Genomic DNA, 21,481 nt, shown 5'->3' with positions numbered 1-21,481 from the left:
TAAATTTGACTGTTTTAGCCAAACTACAAACACGATATAAGTTTTCAGGGATTTGTCTGCCTCCTTTTCACATCCTCCATGGTTTCATGTCTAAATTATCTTATTTCCTAGAATCTCTTGAGCCTGAGGGATCCATTACCGTTTCAATGGGTATTGACTTTTGTGATTCTACTCAGACTGCCAGTTTCCAGTTGTGGTAAGTTCAATTGTTCTCCTATGTTTTATATTACCTGTAAAGGATAGCACATCAAAAAGCAGGCTTTCAGCAGCTTTTTTCTTTGAGAGAGAAACCATTTAAACAAACATGTCTTTCTTTGGCAATGTTTAGACTGCCATAGAATAGTTGTACACATTGTTTACGGCATATGTATTTTTAGTATTGTTACCCAGCTTAGCCATTACAGTCTGCCATATATGATTGAAATTCACAGTTTGTTGGTTAAAGTAAGAAGCTACTGCTAAATCTTTTTTTACTTAACTCTACAGTTTTAGAAAATTCATGAGGAAAATTCAGGAGAAATTAAAAACCTTAATAATAGTGAATAGGCCAGAAAAGATATGTTTTGAAATATCTTTTATATTATCTTGAGCCTCATAAGTGAACAGTTATTGATTCTGTCAGTACCTAACACCCATACATTTTTCCCTTTTTACTTTATAAACTGCCTTTGTTAAAACTTGAAGAACATTTATACAGTTGGCAAAGGTTTCATGGGTGAATACTATTCAAAAGAGCTTTTCTAGGTTTGGGTTTCATTATAGTTATTGTTTTCATATAATGTTTTATAAATTTCTGATAAAGTCTAGGAATTATTAGCAAATTAATACAAAGCTGTATTCATCCATCTTTCAGAATTACCTTTGAACTCCTACATTTTTCTGATCGAGGATATGATTTGTTATTTTGATTTGAAGTTGCTTTGATTTTATTCTAAAAAGAATTGAAACATTTTATTTGTCTAAATCTTAGCTAGTTTACAACAGAATTTGTTTGCTACAATAAAAATCAGCAAGTTTAGGAAATAGACGTTTTAAAATAAATTTATAGGTTAAGTATAGTGAACTCTTCTTTTCCATATGCCTTTTCAGTTTACCAGTAATTCAGGCCTAATATTGTACCATTTATTGCTGAAAACCTGCAATGATGAATATAAGCAATGTAGCATAACACATTGATTTTATGCAGATCATCACCTTTATGTTTTGGGAGGTCTGCTATATTAGTGATATATAAAAACTGATTACTTTTCCCAACATTGCCTAGTAATTGTTTATTATTTTTCTATTAGACAAACAACAGAGATCAATATTACTGAGCACAGGACTATGAGTAACATCACTCTAAATAGATTTGCCTCCAACACCAGAGGTATATTCATTTTAATGATTTCAACAATGTGAGCCCAATGACAAAGCTTGTGGACCAAGTTAGGACAAAACTAAGAACTAAAAAAATTATTTTTTCGTATCAATTTATATGAAGAACCTGCTAGATTTCTATATAATGAGGCAGGGCTCTTTAAATATATTATCATTACAAAGATTTCTTTCCTCTGTAACCCATTGGACGTTTTCTTGCATTTTATCTTTGATAATTAACTACATACCTTTAGGGATAAGTATGTAGGTAGTGTTTGATTTTTTTGTCTTACATTGGGGAGTGTATATGAACAATTTTTTTCTCAATTTCTTTTAAACGATTTTTAGGAAAATTATGAGTTTATTTTATATAGAAAATAGCCTTAGCTGTTATAAGCATTTACACTAATGTTTTTCTGTTGTGAATATATAAATTATTTTAGATTTTATTAAACACATAAGCATACTAGATCAAAAATTATTTTTTATATGTTCCAAAAAGAACACTTTGTCTTGCATCAAATGTAATTGATCCTGAAGCAGTGTAATCACAATTACTCACTTTCTTAATTGGCCTGCCCAAAATCAGAAAATGGAAACCGATCGACAGTGTTTAAATCAATAGCTTCATAGTAGTGCTAGTGGGGGTAGGGAGATAGCGGTAATGGGTAGATCAATTGGTCTTAGATGCCAATCACTGACTGTGCCTTTTGCATAGCAAATAGCACTTTTTGCTTAGTGATGTGCTGTATTAGTCTTGGTAGTTCAATAATAAGGGGGGAAAAAAGCAAGAATAGCTGATATTGAATTTTTTCCTCAAAATACATTATACAAATCGATAGGTAAAATTATGGATAATAAGAGCATATTTGGTAAGAAGCCTTGAGAAATGCTGGGAACATGGACTATAAGCCTTTCAGGTATACTTCTGTTTATTAAAAGAAAATAAGAGTAAAATGATTCTACTTTAGTCTCTACATTAATTCTGTATCATTATAGCTATATGACACATACATACATATACGTAGAACTATTGTATATAGTTATGTGAATACTCGATGTGTTAATGCCTTTTTTTGCTTTGCATTTTAAATGGTAATCAAAATAAGTCCTTGATTAAACTTACTGAGATTTAAAATGTGTATAATACACATAAATGTGTGTCTCTCTCTCTAAAAGTAGATTCAGTGCTTAAGCAGGTCTCATGCTTGTGATCAGTAGATACTAGTGTGGTAACTAGTGTGAAAAATACGTCTTCATTCAAGTTAGAGGGGTGAGTACTAGCATCCACCCCTCTTCTTTGCCCCAAATCTATTTAAAAGACAGAAACACATTCTTTAAAAGAGAATGAACACTAAAAACAAAATGAAAGAATGTCATTAGCTGACCAGAAATTGTGAAGAGTTGTTGGCAGTTAGAAAGCAAATGGGAACATATCAACAGTAACAGAGAAAATAAAAACCACAGAGCGAAACACTCATGTAAGAAAACTGCAATGGTAAGAAAAAATCTAGCAGAATATGAAGCATAAAGTGAACAGATGAAAAGTTAGGGTAAGACAGTCATCAGGAAATCAAAGAAGTACTTCCAGCCCCCAGTTCTCCCACCTTACTCTAACGGCAGGCAACATTCACATTTAGTCAGAGACCTAAAAATTACACTGCAAGGAGAACGACCTACTTTCCTGGAAGGACTTTTGGTGTGGATGTGGAGTCCTAAGACAACAGCAGGGTTTTTGAGTTTGTGGGAAGGAGGCAGCGATGGTCAGAGATGAGGTGAAATGAAGTTCTGTCCAGAAGAGGAGTATTCTCAAGTTCTGTCCCACAAGAGCAAAGTCAGTCTTACACCTGTTTTTGGAGAGATAAGGCCATTGCCTACCTGCCTCTCAACTTCATGTCCATGTAACCAGTCATGCCTCACCCACAAGAAAACTTCAGTCAGCCCACCATGGGAGAGGAAACCCACAGTAATAATACTATGTATCAAGCAACTGCAGTGTGCTTGGCATTGTTCTAAACACTTGTATTGTGTTAATTTATTTAATTCTCAGAACAATTCCATGAGATAAGTATTATTATCCCATTTTTAGAGGTGAATAAACTGAGGCACAATAAGAGTAAGAAAACTGTCTAAAATACAGCTAATAGGTAGCAGACTTGTGTATGTTAATTAAGCCAGTTCCTTCATTATGAATGAAAAATGGACAGCCTACGGAGGGACTAGACTTTTGAGGAAAAGCATCAGTTTGGAAGGGAAGACTCAAGGTGACTACAAAGACTCATTACAAAGGGATAAGACAGTTTGAAAAAGAAAAGAGATAACTTTAAAAATTATAATCTAATTCAAGAGAACACTACATCTTTACAACATTTATTTATTTATTTTTTTGAAGGACAGAGACAGAGAGTGAGCGAGGGAGGGGCAGAGAGAGAGGGAGACGCAGAATCTGAAGCAGGTGCCAGGCTCTGAGCTGTCAGCACTGAGCCCAGCACAGGACTCGCACCCGTGACCTGTGAGATCATGACCTGAGCTGAAGTCAGACGCTTAACCAACTGAGCCACCCAGGCACCCCGAGAGCACTACATCTTTAAAGCAAGAACATATCACTTGCTTTGAAATAGGAGCAATTACAAAATTTTAAATATATTTTCAGAGGTTTAAAAATACAGTGCCAAAAGAAATTCAGTAGATGCACAATAGAATGCCCACAGCTGAGTACTGATTTAGTTCTGGAAGAGGGAGTCAGTGAAATCAACTGGAATAGAGAACAAAAAGAGGTGGAAACTGTGTAAGAAAGGTTAAAAGAAACAATTCGTCTAATAAATCTACAAGGAAAGAAAAGAAATGATGGAGCGAAGAAATAAATAAATTGTAGAAGAAAAATTTTTCCCAAGCTAAAGCAATGTACAACCCTTCAGATTGAAAGGACCCATCAACGATCAAACACGATGAATGTGAACTACAATCAAAAAGACCACATATCCTTGTGACATTTTTGATAAGGAGAAAACCAGTGTGGTGTCTTTCAGAGTGGAGAAAAAAGCAGCTAACCTAAAAAATAGCAAGAATGTGAATGGAATTAGATTTCTCATCAATACTGTCATCATTTCTGGTGGCCAGAAGGCAAAGAACGAGGAAACCAAATAGACGTTTTTCAGAGAAGCAGATTTCATCAGTTTACCACCCACAGGCCCTTTCTTGAAAGGATTACTCAAATATATGCTGTAGCAAAAACCTTTGTGTAATGTGAACCAGAGAAAAACACAGAGTCCAAAAAAAGTAATGGACAAAGAATTCTAGGTGTAAAATGCATTAATGTGTAAGATAATTGTTCACACAGAATGCAGAAAATAAATTTTAATAATACACTAGAACTAAAATCCTGACATGGACAAGTTTGAGAAGGGATGAATAATGGTGTTCTTGTCATGTTTGGCAGAAGGATTGATTAATGGCGAAAAGAGGTTTAAATATGGTTTAAAATATTAAAACTACCCACTAAAATAATGAGAATATGAGATATAACCCCAAATGTCTAGAGGTAAGAAGAAGTGATTAAAACTTGATCAGTTTGGGGGCACCTGGGTGGCTCAGTTGGTTAAGCATCCTACTTGATTTTAGCTCAGATTATGATCTCACAGTTTGTGAGATCAAGCCCTACATTGGTCTCCACGCTAACAGCTTGGAATTCTCTTTCCCTCTCTCTGCCCCTTCTCACTCGCTCAGTCACTCTCTCAAAAGAAATAAATAAACATTAAAAAAAAAAAAACTTGATCATTTTAACAAAGAGGGAGAAGAACTAAGCATGGTAAATAGAACACAAAATAACGTGCCTGAAAGGAGCCACACATACCACACATACTGGTTATCATGATTCATATCAGGAAGTTCAATTCCATTTACATTAAACATGTAAAAACAAAATTCAGCATACACTATTTATAAGTACCCCACCTTAAAAGAGAATGACAGAAAAATTGAGAAAAGATGAAATATATAGATGTTGTGTGTATGTTTACTATTATCAGAAAGATGATAAAAAAAAAATGAGGCAATACTAACGCTAGAAAAATTTAAAAAGCACTTCATATTAAGAAAATGTTCTATTCATTGCAGTCCTCCACAAAAATATAAGTTACAGACTTTTCAGTAACATAGTTTTGTAATATATGAAGCAGAAACTAATGAAATTCTAGGAGAAATTGACAAAGCCGTGACCATAGTATATTTTAACACATGCCTCAGAAGTTAACAAATCAGAGAAGATAGATATTTAGATAAACATTCAGGTAAATATACATATACACACAACCTCACAAAATTTCAATAATTCACTTATCTAACTTGATCTAAGACATTTGTATTTGCAAAGAAGTCTTTGTTTCCTGAGTACAGGAAATACACAGTTTTTTAAAAAAGCATAGGATGTACAAAAGAAATTGAAAAAATTTAGGCTAATTTGATTAGAGAAAAAAGATTACACATAAGAAAGATTAGAAAAGAGAAAGGTAATAAAACACAAGATCTTCTGAATTACAAAATAACATATGTAATTCTATACCAGTGAATTGGAATCTTTTTTTTTAAGATTTTTTTAAACATTTATTTATTTATTTGAGAGAGACAAAGTGCTAGCGGGGCAGGCGCATAGAGAGAGGGAGACACAGAATCCGAAGCAGGCTCCAGGCTCTGAGCTGACAGCACAGAACCCACATGGGGCTCAAACTCACGAACCGTGAGATCATGACCCGAGTGGAAGTCAGCCGCTCAAACAACTGAGCCACCCAGGCGCCCCTGAATTGGAATATTTAGATGAAATGAATGGCTCCCTAGAAAAAAATGTTAGGAATAAAATTGATGAAATTGTATCAGAACTTCAGAAAAGAGATAATCTCTATATATTATTTAAACTTTGTAGATCAGAGAAAAGGAAAGTATCCATGTCATTCTATAAAGCTTAGCATCACCCCAATTTTAAAATCTGAAAGAATAGCACACAACGGTACATACTACTTGGTGTTGTAAATTCAGATGACTTCTGGGCCTTACAAGTTACCTGTTACTACATGAAATAGGAGAAACATTCTCTTTTAAGTCAGAAAAGCAAAAGAAGGTTACCCATTTTCAACACTATTTCACATTATATTGAAGTGCTAGACAATATAAAAAGACAAGTAAAAACAGAGGTATAAATCCTAGAAATGAAGAGACAAAACTGTCATTTTTATCCAATATCGTTATCAACCCAGAAAGTCTTGGAATCAACAGCAAATCTATTATTTAATTAGTGAGTTTAAAAAGGTGGTACATGGGGCCCCTGGGTGGCTCAGTTGGTTAAGCTCCAGACTTCAGCTTGGGTCATGATCTTAGGGTTTGTGAGTTTGAGCCCCGCATCAGGCTCTGTGCTGACAGCTCAGAGCCTGGAGCCTGCTTCAGATTCTGTGTCTTCCTCTCTCTCTCTCTGCCTCTCTCTCTCTCTCTCTCTCTCTCTCTCTCTCTCTCTCTCTGCCTCTCTCTCTCTCTCTCTCTCTCTGCCTCTCTCTCTCTCTCTCTCTCTGCCTCTCTCTCTCTCTCTCTCTCTCTGCCTCTCTCTCTCTCTCTCTCTCTCTCTGTCTCTCTCAAAAATAAATAAACATTAAAGAAAAATTTTTAAATGGTAGTACAAATCAAGTGAAAATCAATAACATTTCTATATAATAAGAATGACCAATTTTAAAACATTATGAGTGAAGTTATTCTATAGGAACAACAAAAGGAATAAATTAACAAGAAATATGTATGTAGGAATTAAGAAAAAGAAAAAAACCCTGAAACTTTCCTGAAGGTCATGAAAAGAAGATATGAGTAAATTAATACATATACTGTGTTCCTAAATGAGATACTGTACTTTCCTTCAAATTAATCTTCAACTTTAGTGTGATTGTAGGCAGAATTCTAGTAGGTCTTTTCAGGGAACTTGACAAATTTTTAAAATTCAACCAGAAACGAAAATGTCATAAATCATTAAAAAAATGTATTTAGGGGCGCCTGGGTGGCGCAGTCGGTTAAGCGTCCGACTTCAGCCAGGTCACGATCTCGCGGTCCGTGAGTTCGAGCCCCGCGTCAGGCTCTGGGCTGATGGCTCAGAGCCTGGAGCCTGTTTCCGATTCTGTGTCTCCCTCTCTCTCTGCCCCTCCCCTGTTCATGCTCTGTCTCTCTCTGTCCCAAAAATAAATAAATGTTGAAAAAAAAATTAAAAAAAAAAAATGTATTTAAATGTTATATACACAAATGTTTTCATACTCTTTGGGGGCAAAAATCTTAAGACAGTACTAGGAAGGATAAAGCGAAAAATGATCAGATTTGACTATTAAAATTGTTAAATTTCTCTACAAAGAAAAAGTAGATACCATAACAGGTGAGACATGGTGAGAATGTATTGCAGCATATGTAGTAGACAAAAGTTTAATAACCAGAGTATGTAAGGAACTCTTCAGTCAATATAAAGGAATTCAGTAAAAAAGTGGGGAAACACTAAGAATAGGCAGTTTATAAGAAAAAAATGCAAATAGCCAATGAACATAAGATATTGAATATCACTAGTAACAGGGAAATTAAAATTAAAACATGTCACCAAATTGGCAACATTTTTAAATAATTTTAGTATCTGACATTGACAAGGTAGAGCAAACATGTATTCTGGTATACCGTTTATGGGATTTTCGTTGACGCCACCTTTTTTAGGGCACTTTGGCCCTTCCAGAACACTAGGTACTCACACTCTTCTACTTAACAATTTCCTCTTCAGGCCGTCAGGCCTAGAGAAATATTGGTGGTTTGCAGAAGAAAATAGATCTAGCCAAAGGTATTTAAGTAAGTATTGTTTATAGTAGGGAAAATTGCAAATGATAATCAATACGGGAATGCTTAAATAAATTATGATACAACCCTTTATATATGTAGGCTTTGAGTGTCTAGTATGCATTAAGCATTATACTGTTATTTAATTGTTAAAAGTTGCCTACAAGGTAAGTGCCTTTTTTTTTTTTTAATTTCATAGATGAGGAATCTTGAGTTTCACAATGGTTAGACTACTTGCCCATTTCTCTTACCTAGAAATGTACCAATCTGGATCCTACAAGTCTGTGAAATGAAATTGTATGTAGTGCAAGTATATGCATTACACTTAAATATAACAGGTAGATTCTTGTATTACATTAAACTATTATGCCATTTGATCCCATTTAACTAGGCTATTTAGAGCTGCCTAATAATAGTACTTTGTTGATGTGTTAATTCCAATAGATACACATCTGTCCTTACTCATTTTCACCATTCCTTACCCATGCCAAGATATCTATGTTTAGCCCCATGGTCAGCCAGAGGGAGATCAGAAGAAAAAGAGGTCAGGGAAAAGAGAAGAGCTGTAAGGAGAAAAAGAAGTAAACAAAAAAGGGCAAAGGGTAGAAAAGGAGGCACGTGAAAACTGTGGAGGACATCCTAGAACACTAATATAAATGAAAGTTTCCCTAAAATAAAGAGGGAACATTCCATCTTAGGCCAGTCTAAGCCAAACCTTGCTTTGAAACTGAAACTGGCTTATAAAGCATGTTATATGCTAGCTATAGTAGATTTTTGCATTCGGTTGCATGTAACACAAACCCACCAAATAGGGGTGTATTATTCTGCTGGTATAAGAAGAACAGAGGTCAGCAGTTAAAGAGCTGCCAGAGTACCTCCATAGTATCTTCTGGGTATAAGGTTTTTCCAGCGTTTTTTGTTTTCATGTGCTAATGTCATTAGCATGTGCCTGCCATCCTCATGGTCACAATATGGCTGCTCTAGTTTCAGGCTTCTGTCTGCATTCCAGGCAAAAATAAAAATAAAAGAAGAAGGAAAGAAAGAAGTGACATGGAAAGAGGAGCCATGTCTTTTTTGGAAAAGCAAAACTTACCCAGAAATCCCTGACAGATTTCTGTTCCTGCTTCATTGGTTATAACTGGGTTACTCGGTCCTAGCAACAAGAGAGGCTGAGATAGAAAATGTTTCAGTTGGGCACATTGTGTACCTGAACCAAATCAGGGTTATGCCAGGAAAGAAGAAAAATAAAAAACACAGAGTAAACAACAAGTTCTGTCTGCCACAACAGTGTTCCACTTTTATTTACATTTGCCTCATAAGACCCATTCTGGATCAACTTCTGTCCTTAGTTTTTCATACATAATTATGTTAGCCATTTTACCAACTACAGAAAATAAAATATCATTAGCCAAAAGCAGTGAAAGCAAAACCAGTCAAGTTGAGTCATCTATATTAGTATTTAACACACTGCAAATTCCTAGTAGGGAAATTTCAAGATCACTTTTTGCCTCAAACTTAAACCTGCTGTTTACGCACCTACATTTTCATATATGCTTTAGAAGGCAAGTCTCCTTTCCCTTCTTTCTCTGCTCCCACCCTTCTCCCTGGGAGTCAGAGCTACACAGCTACCTTTAATCAAGGGCGTAAATGGTATCCTTCAGGACCGTTGGGAAGGACAAGGCTAATCATTTCATCTGTAATTAAAAAGAAAATACCAGTAAAGAGAGTGTAATAAATACAATTTAACACAGTGGTCATTTTAATTGTATTCTTCTATTAATAAAATATTTCTATCATGCCCTCCCTATATGTATGAATTTATATATATTATATATAGTTCATATATATTTTACATGTGTATTTATATATAAATTTTATACACACACACACACACCACCTATCCATTTACTCTATCAGCCGTTACCTATTTCTTTTAATGTGACTTAGCCTTCCACTACATCACGTGTGGTCTCATCCTTCAAGTGTCCTACCCTCAGTACTTGCCTCAGTCTTAACTGTTCCTTGCCTGCTGCTTTGGGAAGAAGCATCCTACTCTCTTCACCTTGTTCTTATGTTGTTAATCCCATCCTCATTTACTTCCTCTAATGCCTTGCTCTATCAGATATACCTTAGTTTCTTCCTCTTTACTGGCTCTTTCCCATCATCCTGTAAACATGCTCAAGTTTCATTAAGCATTCTTTTGCCTCTGCATCCTCTTGAAGCTTCTCTTGCTTTCTGTCCCATCTTTCCTTGTCAGCCCCCCCACTCCCCCTTCACCTCAGGGCGTTCTGCATTCTGCCTTCCATCTGAACCGCCTTGCTTTAATCCTCTTTGCATTATTTGACACACACATTCTCTCCCTGACCACTGTCTCCCAGTGTGTTCTGCAAGCTACGGTTCTTCCATTTCTACTTAAATGTAGGTCTTCCCCAGGTTTCCACCTTATCCTTTTTCGTGGTATATCCTCTTTGCCTGTGTGATCTTATCTCCTTGTAAGGCTTCAGCTCTTCTCTTTACCATTCTGATTACTTCCAAACTCATATATACTGCCCTGACCTCTTTTCTGATTCTTGAGTTGTATTTCCAATTATCTGCTAAATATCTCTTCCTGGATAATTCACTGGTACTCAAAATATAACATGATTAAAGCCAAATCATTTTGTTTAATCCCCAAAACTCTACTTCTTCAGTAGTTGTCATTCTCCCAGTTTTTCGCTTTAGAAGTTTCAAAGTCTCTTCCATCCATCACCACCTCTGTCCCTTTTAATTCTAAAATACTCTCATCTTCCCAGTTTTCAGTGCTACCCACCCTAAGAGAGCAGCCTTACATAGCAGAATAAAAAATACATCTTAAAGCAGCATTATATAGCAGACTGGGGAGCAGGATGGACCTGAGTTCAGATCCCAGTACTGCCACTTACTAGCTATGTGACCTGGGATGTGTTGTTTAACTTTTCTTATCACTAAGTTGGGGGATAACAGAAGCCACCTCTTAGGTTCATTGTCAGGATTTACTAAAGTAAAACACACAATGTAAAAGCCCTGCCTAGACTATTCAGTTAGATTCCTAACAAATCTACCTGCCTTGGGTTTCTCCTCTACTACATCTTACACACTGCCACTAGAGTTTCTGAAATACAATGGAATCATTTATTTTCCTGTGTCAAAAGTCTCTGGTAGTTTTCCTTGTTACTTCAAGAAACATTGAAACACCTTTGTCTTAGTTATATCAGTGAAGTAATCATACACTTTGTCATAGAAATCAGGACACTCTAGAGAGTGAAGGGAGACATTAACTGAACAAGATTCCAGGACAACAGCTATAAACTGGGACTGTCCTGGGAAAGTGGGATGAATGGTCATGAATGCATATGATATTCTTTACAGCACACCCCCAGCCTCATCTGTTGACATACCACACTGCTCATCATTCCCAAAACACAAGTCTAGAATACCTAGAATACCGTCTCTCTCCTCTTGAAAATAAAGGTATCTGTACCTCACTCCTGCAGAATTAATCCCTCTTATATGGATTATAATACTTTCCACATATCTATAATGTAGTGTTTGCCATTTTATAAACATAAGTGAACTCTTCCTCTCTCACTGACTTGCGAGCTTCTAGGGCCAGTCTCACTTGTCTTTAAATCCCCAGGTACTTGCATAATACACAGGATCTAGTTTGTACTTGGTAAATGTGTACTGAATTAATAAATGAATTTGTTGGTTTGCCTTAGTCCACATGTGAATAATTCAAAACCTTATTTTTTTTAATCTAGTCCTTGCCTTGTTCCATAAAAGAATTTCTTACAAGAATATATTATATAATAGCATAAAAGTGGATTTTCTTGGGGCACCTGGGTGGCTCAGCCAGTTAAGCGTCTGAGTCTTGATTTCAGCTCAGGTCATGATCTCGCAGTTTGTGAGATCTCACGGTTTGTGAAATTGAGCCCCTGGTTGGGATTCTCTCTCTCTCTCTCTCTCTCTCTCTCTCTCTCTCTCTCTCTCTCTCTCCCCCTTCCTCTCTCTCTCTCCCTTCCTCTCTCTCTCTCCCTTCCTCTCTCTCTCTCAGAATAAATATATAAACTAAAAAAGAGTGGATTTTCTTTTTTTCTTTTTTCATTTTATTTATCCCTATTGCATCCTTTGATGATGATGTTTCTTAACCTAATGTTTGTTATTTTTTTAGCCACAGTCCCCATTTCCCTATTCACCTTCCCACTGGCCATGAGATCCAGTTCTAACATGAAAGTAGAAGTCCTTTTGGGGACAAAAGCTTTTCTGATATTAAAAAAGAAAAGAATAGATTTGGTTGGCTCATTTATTCACTCTTCTTCCATTATCACTGTTTTTTCTTCATTGCAATGTAAAAGTGGTACCTAGCAATGCAGCAGCCATCTGGCATCCGAGAGGATGAAACAACACACCAGGGCGGTGGAGTTGAAAGCTCGAGAAACCTGAGTCCCCAACAGCCTCTTTAAGCCAGTGAACCAGTCTTTGACTGGTAACTGCAGAATTTGTTGCATACTAAACAATGAGCACCTGTTGTTAGTTGAATTTTCTGCTTATTTGCAGCCAGACACATTCCTAACTGGTACACTCCTCAACCTGACTTCAAACATGTACCTTAAAATTTTTTTTAAGAAATTTTACTAATTTTTTAAAGAGTATTATCTGTCTTAAGATTAAAATAAATACACTCACTGTTTTTCTATCTGATATAGGTACAAAGTTGTCTTTCCTAAATTCTTCATATCCTGTCATTTGAAATAATAACTTTACCTGTTGATCAGTAATGTTAATGAATAACACTACCAAAAAAAAGAGTTTTTGTTTTAAAAAGCAAGTTTTCAGATGAGGCATTATTTTATTAGCACATATCTAATACACAGTAAGGTCACTCCATTTTACTTTTTGCTAAACTAATTTTTTTAAAAAGAGATCTTAACAATTTAAGACTAGAGCACTCCATTTTCTACACTGTAAGCATGCAAAGTAAAGAGAAAATACTACTTCTCTACTCTGTAAGTTGCGTGAAGTGTTCCTCTGGTGGTAGTGGGTATGTGTACCCTTGATGCTCACCTATTTTTAAAATTCTACATTAAATGGTGTATTTACAATAACTGCATATTTTTGTAAAAAAAATGTGTTTTCTAATTGAGGTAACAGATATATTTCTCTGAAAATAGTGTTGAGAAAATTTTAGCTCTGCGAGTTAAGCCAAGAAGATCTTATACTTTATATGCTGGCATATCCTTTAATCACTTCTATTTAAGTGCATAATATTAAAGAGAATGTTTATTAAGCAATTGGTCAGCTTTGATGTGTTTTTCTCTTAGTACCAAGGATGATTGCTTCAATGTTAATATTCAGCCACCTGTTGGAGAGCTGCTTTTACCTGTGGCCATGTCAGAGAAAGATTTTAAGAAAGAGCAAGGTGAGAGATTACTACAGTTTACTAGAAATTGCCATCCCAAATAATATGTGCTCATTCTTCTGGCTGGTCTCTGAAATAAATTACCACATGTACATAGCCATTAACAGATGTCAGTGCGTAACCTTTTGGTTTTTGCTAATCCTTTTCTTCTGTAAAGTAACCTTGAAAGTATATGTTTGTCTACATCCCTGGCATACTTGAAAATTCATTAGTATGTCTTTAAAATAATAAATTGATTCTTAATTAACTTTTCACTTCTGGGAGTTGTAGGTTTGTCAACCTAATGATGTGCTCTTGTGTTTTGTGTTAGTGAAAATGTGAGGGATTTGAGACTTAGTGAACTTCTACCACTATAAATGTTATGCCTCTGTATTTTCTTTCACTACGGAACTGTTTTTCGTGACCTACTAATGTATTTTTCCCTGCGCACATTGAAGTGCCTCACCCTTCAAGATAAAGTCCTAATTATAGCATTAAAATACCTCCATTTTCTTTTGACCTGATTCTGTAGTAAAGAAATGCTATGATGTCAGCCTGTATCAGAGCCGAAATATTTTAAAATATGGACCTAAATAGAAAATATTTTCGGCAGGATGAAAGTATTAATATGCTGTGCTTGCCCCAGAGTCCAGCATACCTACTAATAAAAATAAATTTTATTTTCTTCTATGAATAATAACTGCAGAAAATAATAACTGGGAAATAACTGTGAGCTTATGTGTTTAATTAAAGATAATACAGAACTAGGGCATATGTAAGCAGTATAGTCAGCAATTTCTTAAAGTTTATGTGAAGGTAGTCTATTTTTCTCTCTAGAGGGGTTATCATACAAAGATTCCTTCATCTTGAGGTCATTAAATCCTATCTGTCACGCTTCCAGAAAGTACTGGGCACGTACAAATATTTCTGTACCTAAGGAGACACACGTGCTTCCTGACACTTTATCATTACAGTGCCGAAGATTTTTTTTTTTCTGTAAGCCATTGCAGTCCACAGTATTCAAATAACCTGTTGTAGAAGAATCTCACAAAGAAAATTTCATTCAAGACTGTAAATTAATAATAATCCTTTATTTTCTGCCTTATTTTTAAGTGATAAAAAAGAATGCCTAAATCCCTGTTTGCATTTGCTTTACTTGGAAGTTGATTATTGCTGTAGAAGAAAAACATCTTTGTGATTTTATGATTTTATTTTTCTGTTGACGAATTGATGCTTACATTTGCTATTCTTACCCTTTGCTGGCTAAAGCCTGCCTCTCTGCTTTACACCTGCTCAGCAGACCCAGGTGAGTGGCACACAAGTGACTGAATAAGGCTTTGGCACATCTACTGTTAAGGGGATATTCTTTTTTTGAAAAGTGCAGCTACAGTATATCTAAAGCAGCTGATTATCGTATACCTTTTCTATCCCTCAGCTTTGGTTTAGAATACTTGATATTTCCATGAAGTGTTCTGTGCCGTTCTGTGCTCTGCTGTGACCGAGGGATTTTTCCCTGACTAGCCATACAGAACCGTAAGCGCGTGAGAGAGGTGCTCTTGGAGAACAGCTGTGGTCCTCTGTGGACTTGTTGCCAAAATTCCTTTTTCTTCTGCCATTTTACTTCTATGGTTGTTGATTATTTTTCTGAATAAATCTGGCAGCTGTTTGCTATGTTTAATAGAGCAGAAAGGCTACTCTGAATAAAGCTATTTGAAAATTTGTTTATATGAAGTATTTGTAAATCCTTCTAAGTCTCTTGGCATTTCTGTATCATTCTTTCTGTCTTCCTGAATTCATTCTTTGATATGGGACTTGATGCTGGCAAATTTACCACAGCTTTAAAGAGTCTTTTCAATAGCATCTTTTTAGTTCGAGATTTCAGCTGGTTTGGTAATCGAGGTCTCAATTCTCAACTTTACACATTGTACTCGTTTTTTATGCTCCTCTAGGAAGACCTTAGCTTATTTCAACAAATGATACATAGAAAGGACTCCCTAGCTGAAAAATCTTCAATCAAAATAAACATCTATTTCCTCACATTTTATCAGTGCAAACTTCTGGATGGTAAAACACTAGTAAATTTAAGTACCTGCGTGTGTCATTACACATGCGTACATGACTTTATGTAATTTTTCTAATTTAAATAAAATGAACTTAGGTACTTAATATCTCATTTCACAGGGCATATATTTTAAGACTCAAGAGGTGCATTAAATGCATTAATGAGGATTTAACTAGAAAAATTATAAATAAAAAGCATGATGAATGCATTTCTATTTTTATACTAAACATCTATGTAATTTAAAAGTTTGTACACTATTAAATAATGCTTCTAACAGATTGTATATATTAGATTAATAATTTTTTAACGAAAAGGTTTTATTTCTAGTATAAAACCTGATCTGTCATTTTTCCTCAGTTGTTACATTTAGAGTTCCATGGCTAAACGTGCATGTTTATAAGGTTGGTCGTCAAAGTGCTGAAAGACAGAATGGTTTAGCCTATATATGGAAGTTACCTATAATATTCATAATAGGAACTCTAAACCAGAAGCATGATTTTTTTTTCATTGCTATGAGTTTTGAGCATTGCAGAGTTAATGATCTAGCTGTAGGATGATTTCAGTACTGTAAATAACTTGAGATCCTCTCTTAAAAATTTGGTTTCTTGAGACAGTTATAACTATTGTAAGAGATGTAAGCTGGCTATTTATCCAAACTGCCTTCTCTTACTCATTTTCTTCGTATGAATTAAATAGGAAATCTAAAACTTAGGAAAAAAATTTAATTTTACTTTCTTATATTGTGTGGTCTACATTTTAGCAGTTAATGACAGCTGATTAACCTAAATTAAGTACTCTGTCCACTGCCTCTCCAAAATTTAGATAAATTCTAATGAAGCAACAAATAGTCTGACAGTTTTTAAATATTTTCCTGGTAACTTTACCTTTGTTATATATATATGCATGCTATATAGTATCTAATGTCTGTTTTTTAGAAGAGAAACTTTTAATGATACCTTGGCATATTTTTCTTTCTCGTTAATTTGAGAATACCTGATATATTTTCATTTAGAAAAATCTCTGGTTTAAGAAACCTAGAATGTTTACTTAATTTTATTATGATTTATGCATCCATCTTATGGTTTCCTAGCTAGCAAGATGCTAATTCTTTAAATGGTCAGACATTTACTATTTTCTGGCCCTTAACTACCACAAGCAATCATATTTGATGCCCCTTAATTAGAGCACCTTTTTTTCTTTCCAGGTTCTTTTTCCACCTCAGCAATCGAGACAATACATTTGCTTACCATGCTGCTCTCCTAAGTGTTCTTTTGCATGTAAATTAATCTTGATTCAGTTTACACTGTCATGCTGAGTGGTACAAATTGCCTATAACAATAAAACAGCATGAGTTAAAAATAAAGGGGGGTGGGAAGGCAGATTGAATGTGTGCCTTACTTGATAGGATGTTACTTTGCTTTATGCCAATACATTAGCTGACGATAATGAATCTTCTGTTCTGAAAAGCATGGTTTAGTTGATTTTTTAAATTTTACTTCAATGGAGCAGTACCTTGTCTTTTATAGACCAAGTTAGACAAACCATTAATGACAAGAGTGTTAAGGTTAAATATGAAGCAATGCATTCACTTCTCTGAGTGCTATCCATCTTTCCATTTACAGGAGCTTGACAAAAGTACTGGCTTTGTACAACATTTCCTTTAATTACATGCTGCGGGAAACAGGCTTTTAACATAAACATAGTTGCATTCATTTATTCAGCAGTTGCTCTTCAATAGAGCTTAATGGAGAAGGTTTAAATCCTAAATGAGTACACACATCTCTCAGCAGTGTTATGTCAGCAGCCACTGTGCTTTACTTAAAAGCAGTGTTTGACTGCTTGTGTAGTTTTTAAAGCTTTTGCCTAATATTGAAGTTAAACACTCTAAGACAGAACATAGTGTCCCCGAGTTTGAAAGTGGTTACTAAAAACTGCTCTTTGTTAAAAGCTTAGAAGTCGTTTTACAGTGTTAGGCTTTCGTGTCTTCGTGCTGCTCATCATAGGGGTTCTTTTAAATTTCAGGTTGCATTTGCAATAAATAACTAAATTAAATACATAGCCCTGGAGATTCAGGGCCTTTTGAAAACATAAAATCAGATTTCTCCATTTTCATAAATTTTGTCAACTATTATGCACATACCAAATGTCTCAAAAGATCTTTGTTTTTACTGGATACCGTTAGGTGTCGGTGTCTTACATCATAGGTCCAAATAGGTGGCATTTATTATAATTATTTTGGGTTTTTTTTACCCAGGTACTAAATTTCAATATTTGTTCCAAGTGTTTGGTATGTTACTGAATTTGTTTACTGAACATTTTTACATGAGATTCTGACATTAATGGCATGTCATATGTTAACTCTGTATTACAGTTTTTGTTCCCGATCTTGCTTAACTTTGTTTTTTTTTTTTCTTAAAGATTCATTTAAAACGTCTCTAGAATTTAAGGTTCTCCATTCACATTTTCCTCTTTGTTTCTAAGCATTATGCTTCAGAAATTTCGATTGGTGTTTTTTAATTAACTCTATAGTTCCATTCACTAGGCAAGTACTGTTATCGCTAAGTATAGCTGCTTAGATACGTGTACATTTTTTAGAACCACATAACTGTTCAATGACTTTCAGTCATTGCTGAGATAACTTTGACCCATCAGCTGAGGCCATTTGTCAGATAATGTTGTTGCTAGTTATTCCAGACTCACTTTGATTTGTACTCAGGTAGCATTTGACAAGAGAGATCTCTGAATGAAAAGGAGAGGAATAAAAATTTTTAAAAAGTAAAAGCTTAAATAGTTGACGTAGTCCAAATTAATTGAGTATATTTTAAAGGGACTGAAATTGAATAGAATCTTTGTGATTCTGCATTTTTGTCTTAGGGTATTGAAAATCACATTTATTAAGAAGGATGTTCCACTGCATTTTTACATGCTCTTCTACACAATAAGGATTAAAAATTTTGTAAAACATTTGCAGTTATTTAATTCAGTGATAATTATCTTCAAAATTATATTCTGAAGTGAGTTTTTTAAGTTTTTAAATTTTGGCTATGAGCTTGAAATTGTTTTAATATAATTTTCGCAAATTAGTAAAAGGGAGCCTTCTTTTGCTCTTACAGGAATGCTAACAGGAATGAATGAAACTTCTACTGTAATCATTGCTGCACCACAGAATTTCACTCCTTCTGTGATCCTTCAGAAGGTTGTAAATGTAGCCAATGTAGGTGTAGTCCCTTCTGGCCAAGATCATATACACAGGTAGGTTCATCAACATGTGATGTGATCACTTGTATATATATATATGTATAATAGACACGTATAAATGTATAATTTTAAGTTCATCATTTTCCTTGAAAATAATAATCCCTAAACATATATCTGACCCCCTCTCTTCGTTTCTTTTTAAGATTTTATTTAAGTAATCTCTCCACCCAATGTGGGGTTCAACCTTCAACCCTGAGGTCAAGAGTCACATACTCTACCCACTGAGCCGGCCAGGCGTCCCCCTCCCGTTGTTTCTAATGAGATATTTGATTGTTGGTTTGCATTCAGGCTGTCTTTCCCATTTCATGCAATCCTTAGTACACTGGGATGTACTGTCCTGCAAGATAACAGTGAGTGTACTCGCATTTTATAATAGTTTGGTGATTTGTAAAGGTACCTTTTGCAAGATACGATTGAAAATCTATCCTATTTCACCAAATACAGTGGATTTCCAGGAAGGCCTGTTTTACAAAGCAGTGGAGTTGGACTTTTTTACTTGAAATAGAGGAAGTTTGGGTACTGTGTTCAGAGTTCCTTTTTACATCAGTCCCATAAGGCTGCTTCCAGTAATAAGGAGCTGCTAAAAAACGGGCATAGAGCCAAATGCAGCTTCTATTTCTTAGACCAGTAATATCTTCACCACCGAGCATCTAAAGCATGACATCCAAGTCATTTGTCCTTAAAGGTAGAAGAGAATGTGATTAATGTGGTTGCCCTCCTTGCGATCTTCTGTGTGCAGTGGCTTGAATTAAAGTAAAGATAAAAATGATCCCCTTAAACCTGCAGTTGTTACTTCTCTGTTAGCTTAAAGGAATTCATTAATTCCATCTTTAATTCCTCTGCCATTCCACTGCCAATGGCATGCTTTTTCCTTTATATTTCTATATAGAAAAAAAATTTTAAATTGAAGAGAATACCTTCAGATCTTAAAAAAAATTTTTTTGTAGGGGAGCCTGACTGGCTCAGTCAGTAGAGCATGCAACTCTTGATCTCAGGGTTATAAATTCTAGCCCATGTTGGGTGTTTACTTTTAAATAAAATCTTTACTTTTAAATAAAATCTTTAAAAAAAATTTTTTTAATTAGTGCAGGGTAAGAGAGGTTTCTTACAGAGTGCTACAGTTGATCTGGGTTTTAGACTTCTCTCTGCCATTTTTGGGCTTGGTAGTCTGGGGCAAGTTATAACTTCTTCTTGTGGGCTTTAAGATCTTCATCTGTTTGGAAAGGGGTAGCATGAGACATTAAAATGAAATTCTGTATTATCTATGGAAGAACATTGGTCTTGACTTCAGAAGAACTGAGTTCAAGTCTTAACCTGCCATCATTTGAAGTTGCCTATCTTCATCTACTGATTGTGACAGTGAAGACCACATGTGCTAGTCAAAAAACCAAAGTTACCCTATTTTTTGTTTTGATTTTTATTTATTATTTTTTTAATGTTGATTTATTTTTGAGAGGGAGTGACAGCGTGTCACCAGGGGAGGGGCAGAGAGAGAGGGAGACACATAATCTGAAGCAGGCTCCAGGCTCTGAGCTGTCAGCAAAGAGCCTGCCGTGGAACTAGAACTCACGAACTGCAGGATCCTGACCTGAGCTAAAGTCGGACGCTTAACCGACTGAGCCACCCAGGTGCCCCAGTTTTGTTTTGTTCTTAGAGAAAGTTCCTTAATTAAGTTCTTTAATAGGTCTGACGCTTCCATTTCTTAATTTCTGACAAGCCCTATCTCACACAGGGTGGTGATAAAATAATAAAATGGATATTAGGTCATCATACTGGTACCACTATGCGTATACAACTTAACAGTGAAATGCTGTTCAGTAGGGGAAAAAGTGAACAGAAGCCTTTTCAATGAAAATATTCTGGTTCTGAGTTTTCCTGTTTTAATTGTTTTCTGCTTTATTTTTTTTTTTAATGTTTAATTTATTTTTGAGAGAGACCAAGCACGAGCAGGGGAGGGGCAGAGAAAGAGGGAGACACAGAATCCCGAAGCAGCCTCCAGGCTGTGAGCTGTCAGCACAGGGCCTGACGTGGGCTCGAACTCACAAACTGTGAGATCATGACCTCAGCCAAAGTCAGACGCTTAACCAGCTGAGCCACCCAGACACCCCTGTTGTTTTCTGCTTTAAATACTTCTTTTTACTCTTCTGGGTGATTTTCTTTAGCAGAAGTTGCTGTTTTATTTATGGATCCTTTGAATTACTGAAATTACTAAAACACCAAAATAACATACATCAACTATAACTTTTAGCTTATGCAGTACAAAATTATGATACTGACCATCTACTACCCAGCAAAACTTCAGTCTTGTTTTAATATGTTCTTCTATAATGTACAAAAAGCCATATGGTAACCCTTGTTTATGTTGTAACTTCTAATTTATTTTTTGTTTTGTTTTGCATGTGGGTTAACTTTTCTGAAAGCAATGGCAGGTTTCCAGAATTTAGTTTCTTAGAAGAAAACAGCCAAATTGCCTTCTGAAAGCCAACTAATATAAAAGCTACCTTCCTACTGGGAAACAGACTAAGAAAGACACTTAGCACAGTTGT

General features: G+C 35.3%; 1 protein-coding gene across 2 annotated transcripts in view; it reads left to right on the top strand.

The window, feature by feature from the left end:
- Window positions 1-21,481, top strand: part of AP3B1 (adaptor related protein complex 3 subunit beta 1) — a 264,833-nt gene that overhangs the window by 233,719 nt on the left and 9,633 nt on the right. For both annotated transcript variants that reach the window (XM_047088352.1, XM_047088361.1), the window contains 3 exons: window positions 112-196; window positions 13,539-13,636; window positions 18,791-18,929. In XM_047088352.1, the coding sequence (XP_046944308.1) occupies window positions 112-196; window positions 13,539-13,636; window positions 18,791-18,929 (322 nt within the window). The remainder of the gene's footprint in view (window positions 1-111; window positions 197-13,538; window positions 13,637-18,790; window positions 18,930-21,481) is intronic.

Source organism: Lynx rufus, unplaced genomic scaffold (assembly GCF_022079265.1).
Source record: "Lynx rufus isolate CCGP_SWC_20201006 ecotype Redwood Valley unplaced genomic scaffold, mLynRuf1.p SCAF_1, whole genome shotgun sequence".
Lineage (NCBI taxonomy): Eukaryota > Metazoa > Chordata > Mammalia > Carnivora > Felidae > Lynx > Lynx rufus.
Note: the sequence above shows the minus strand (reverse complement) of the source record. Positions and strands in the feature narration are given on the sequence as shown.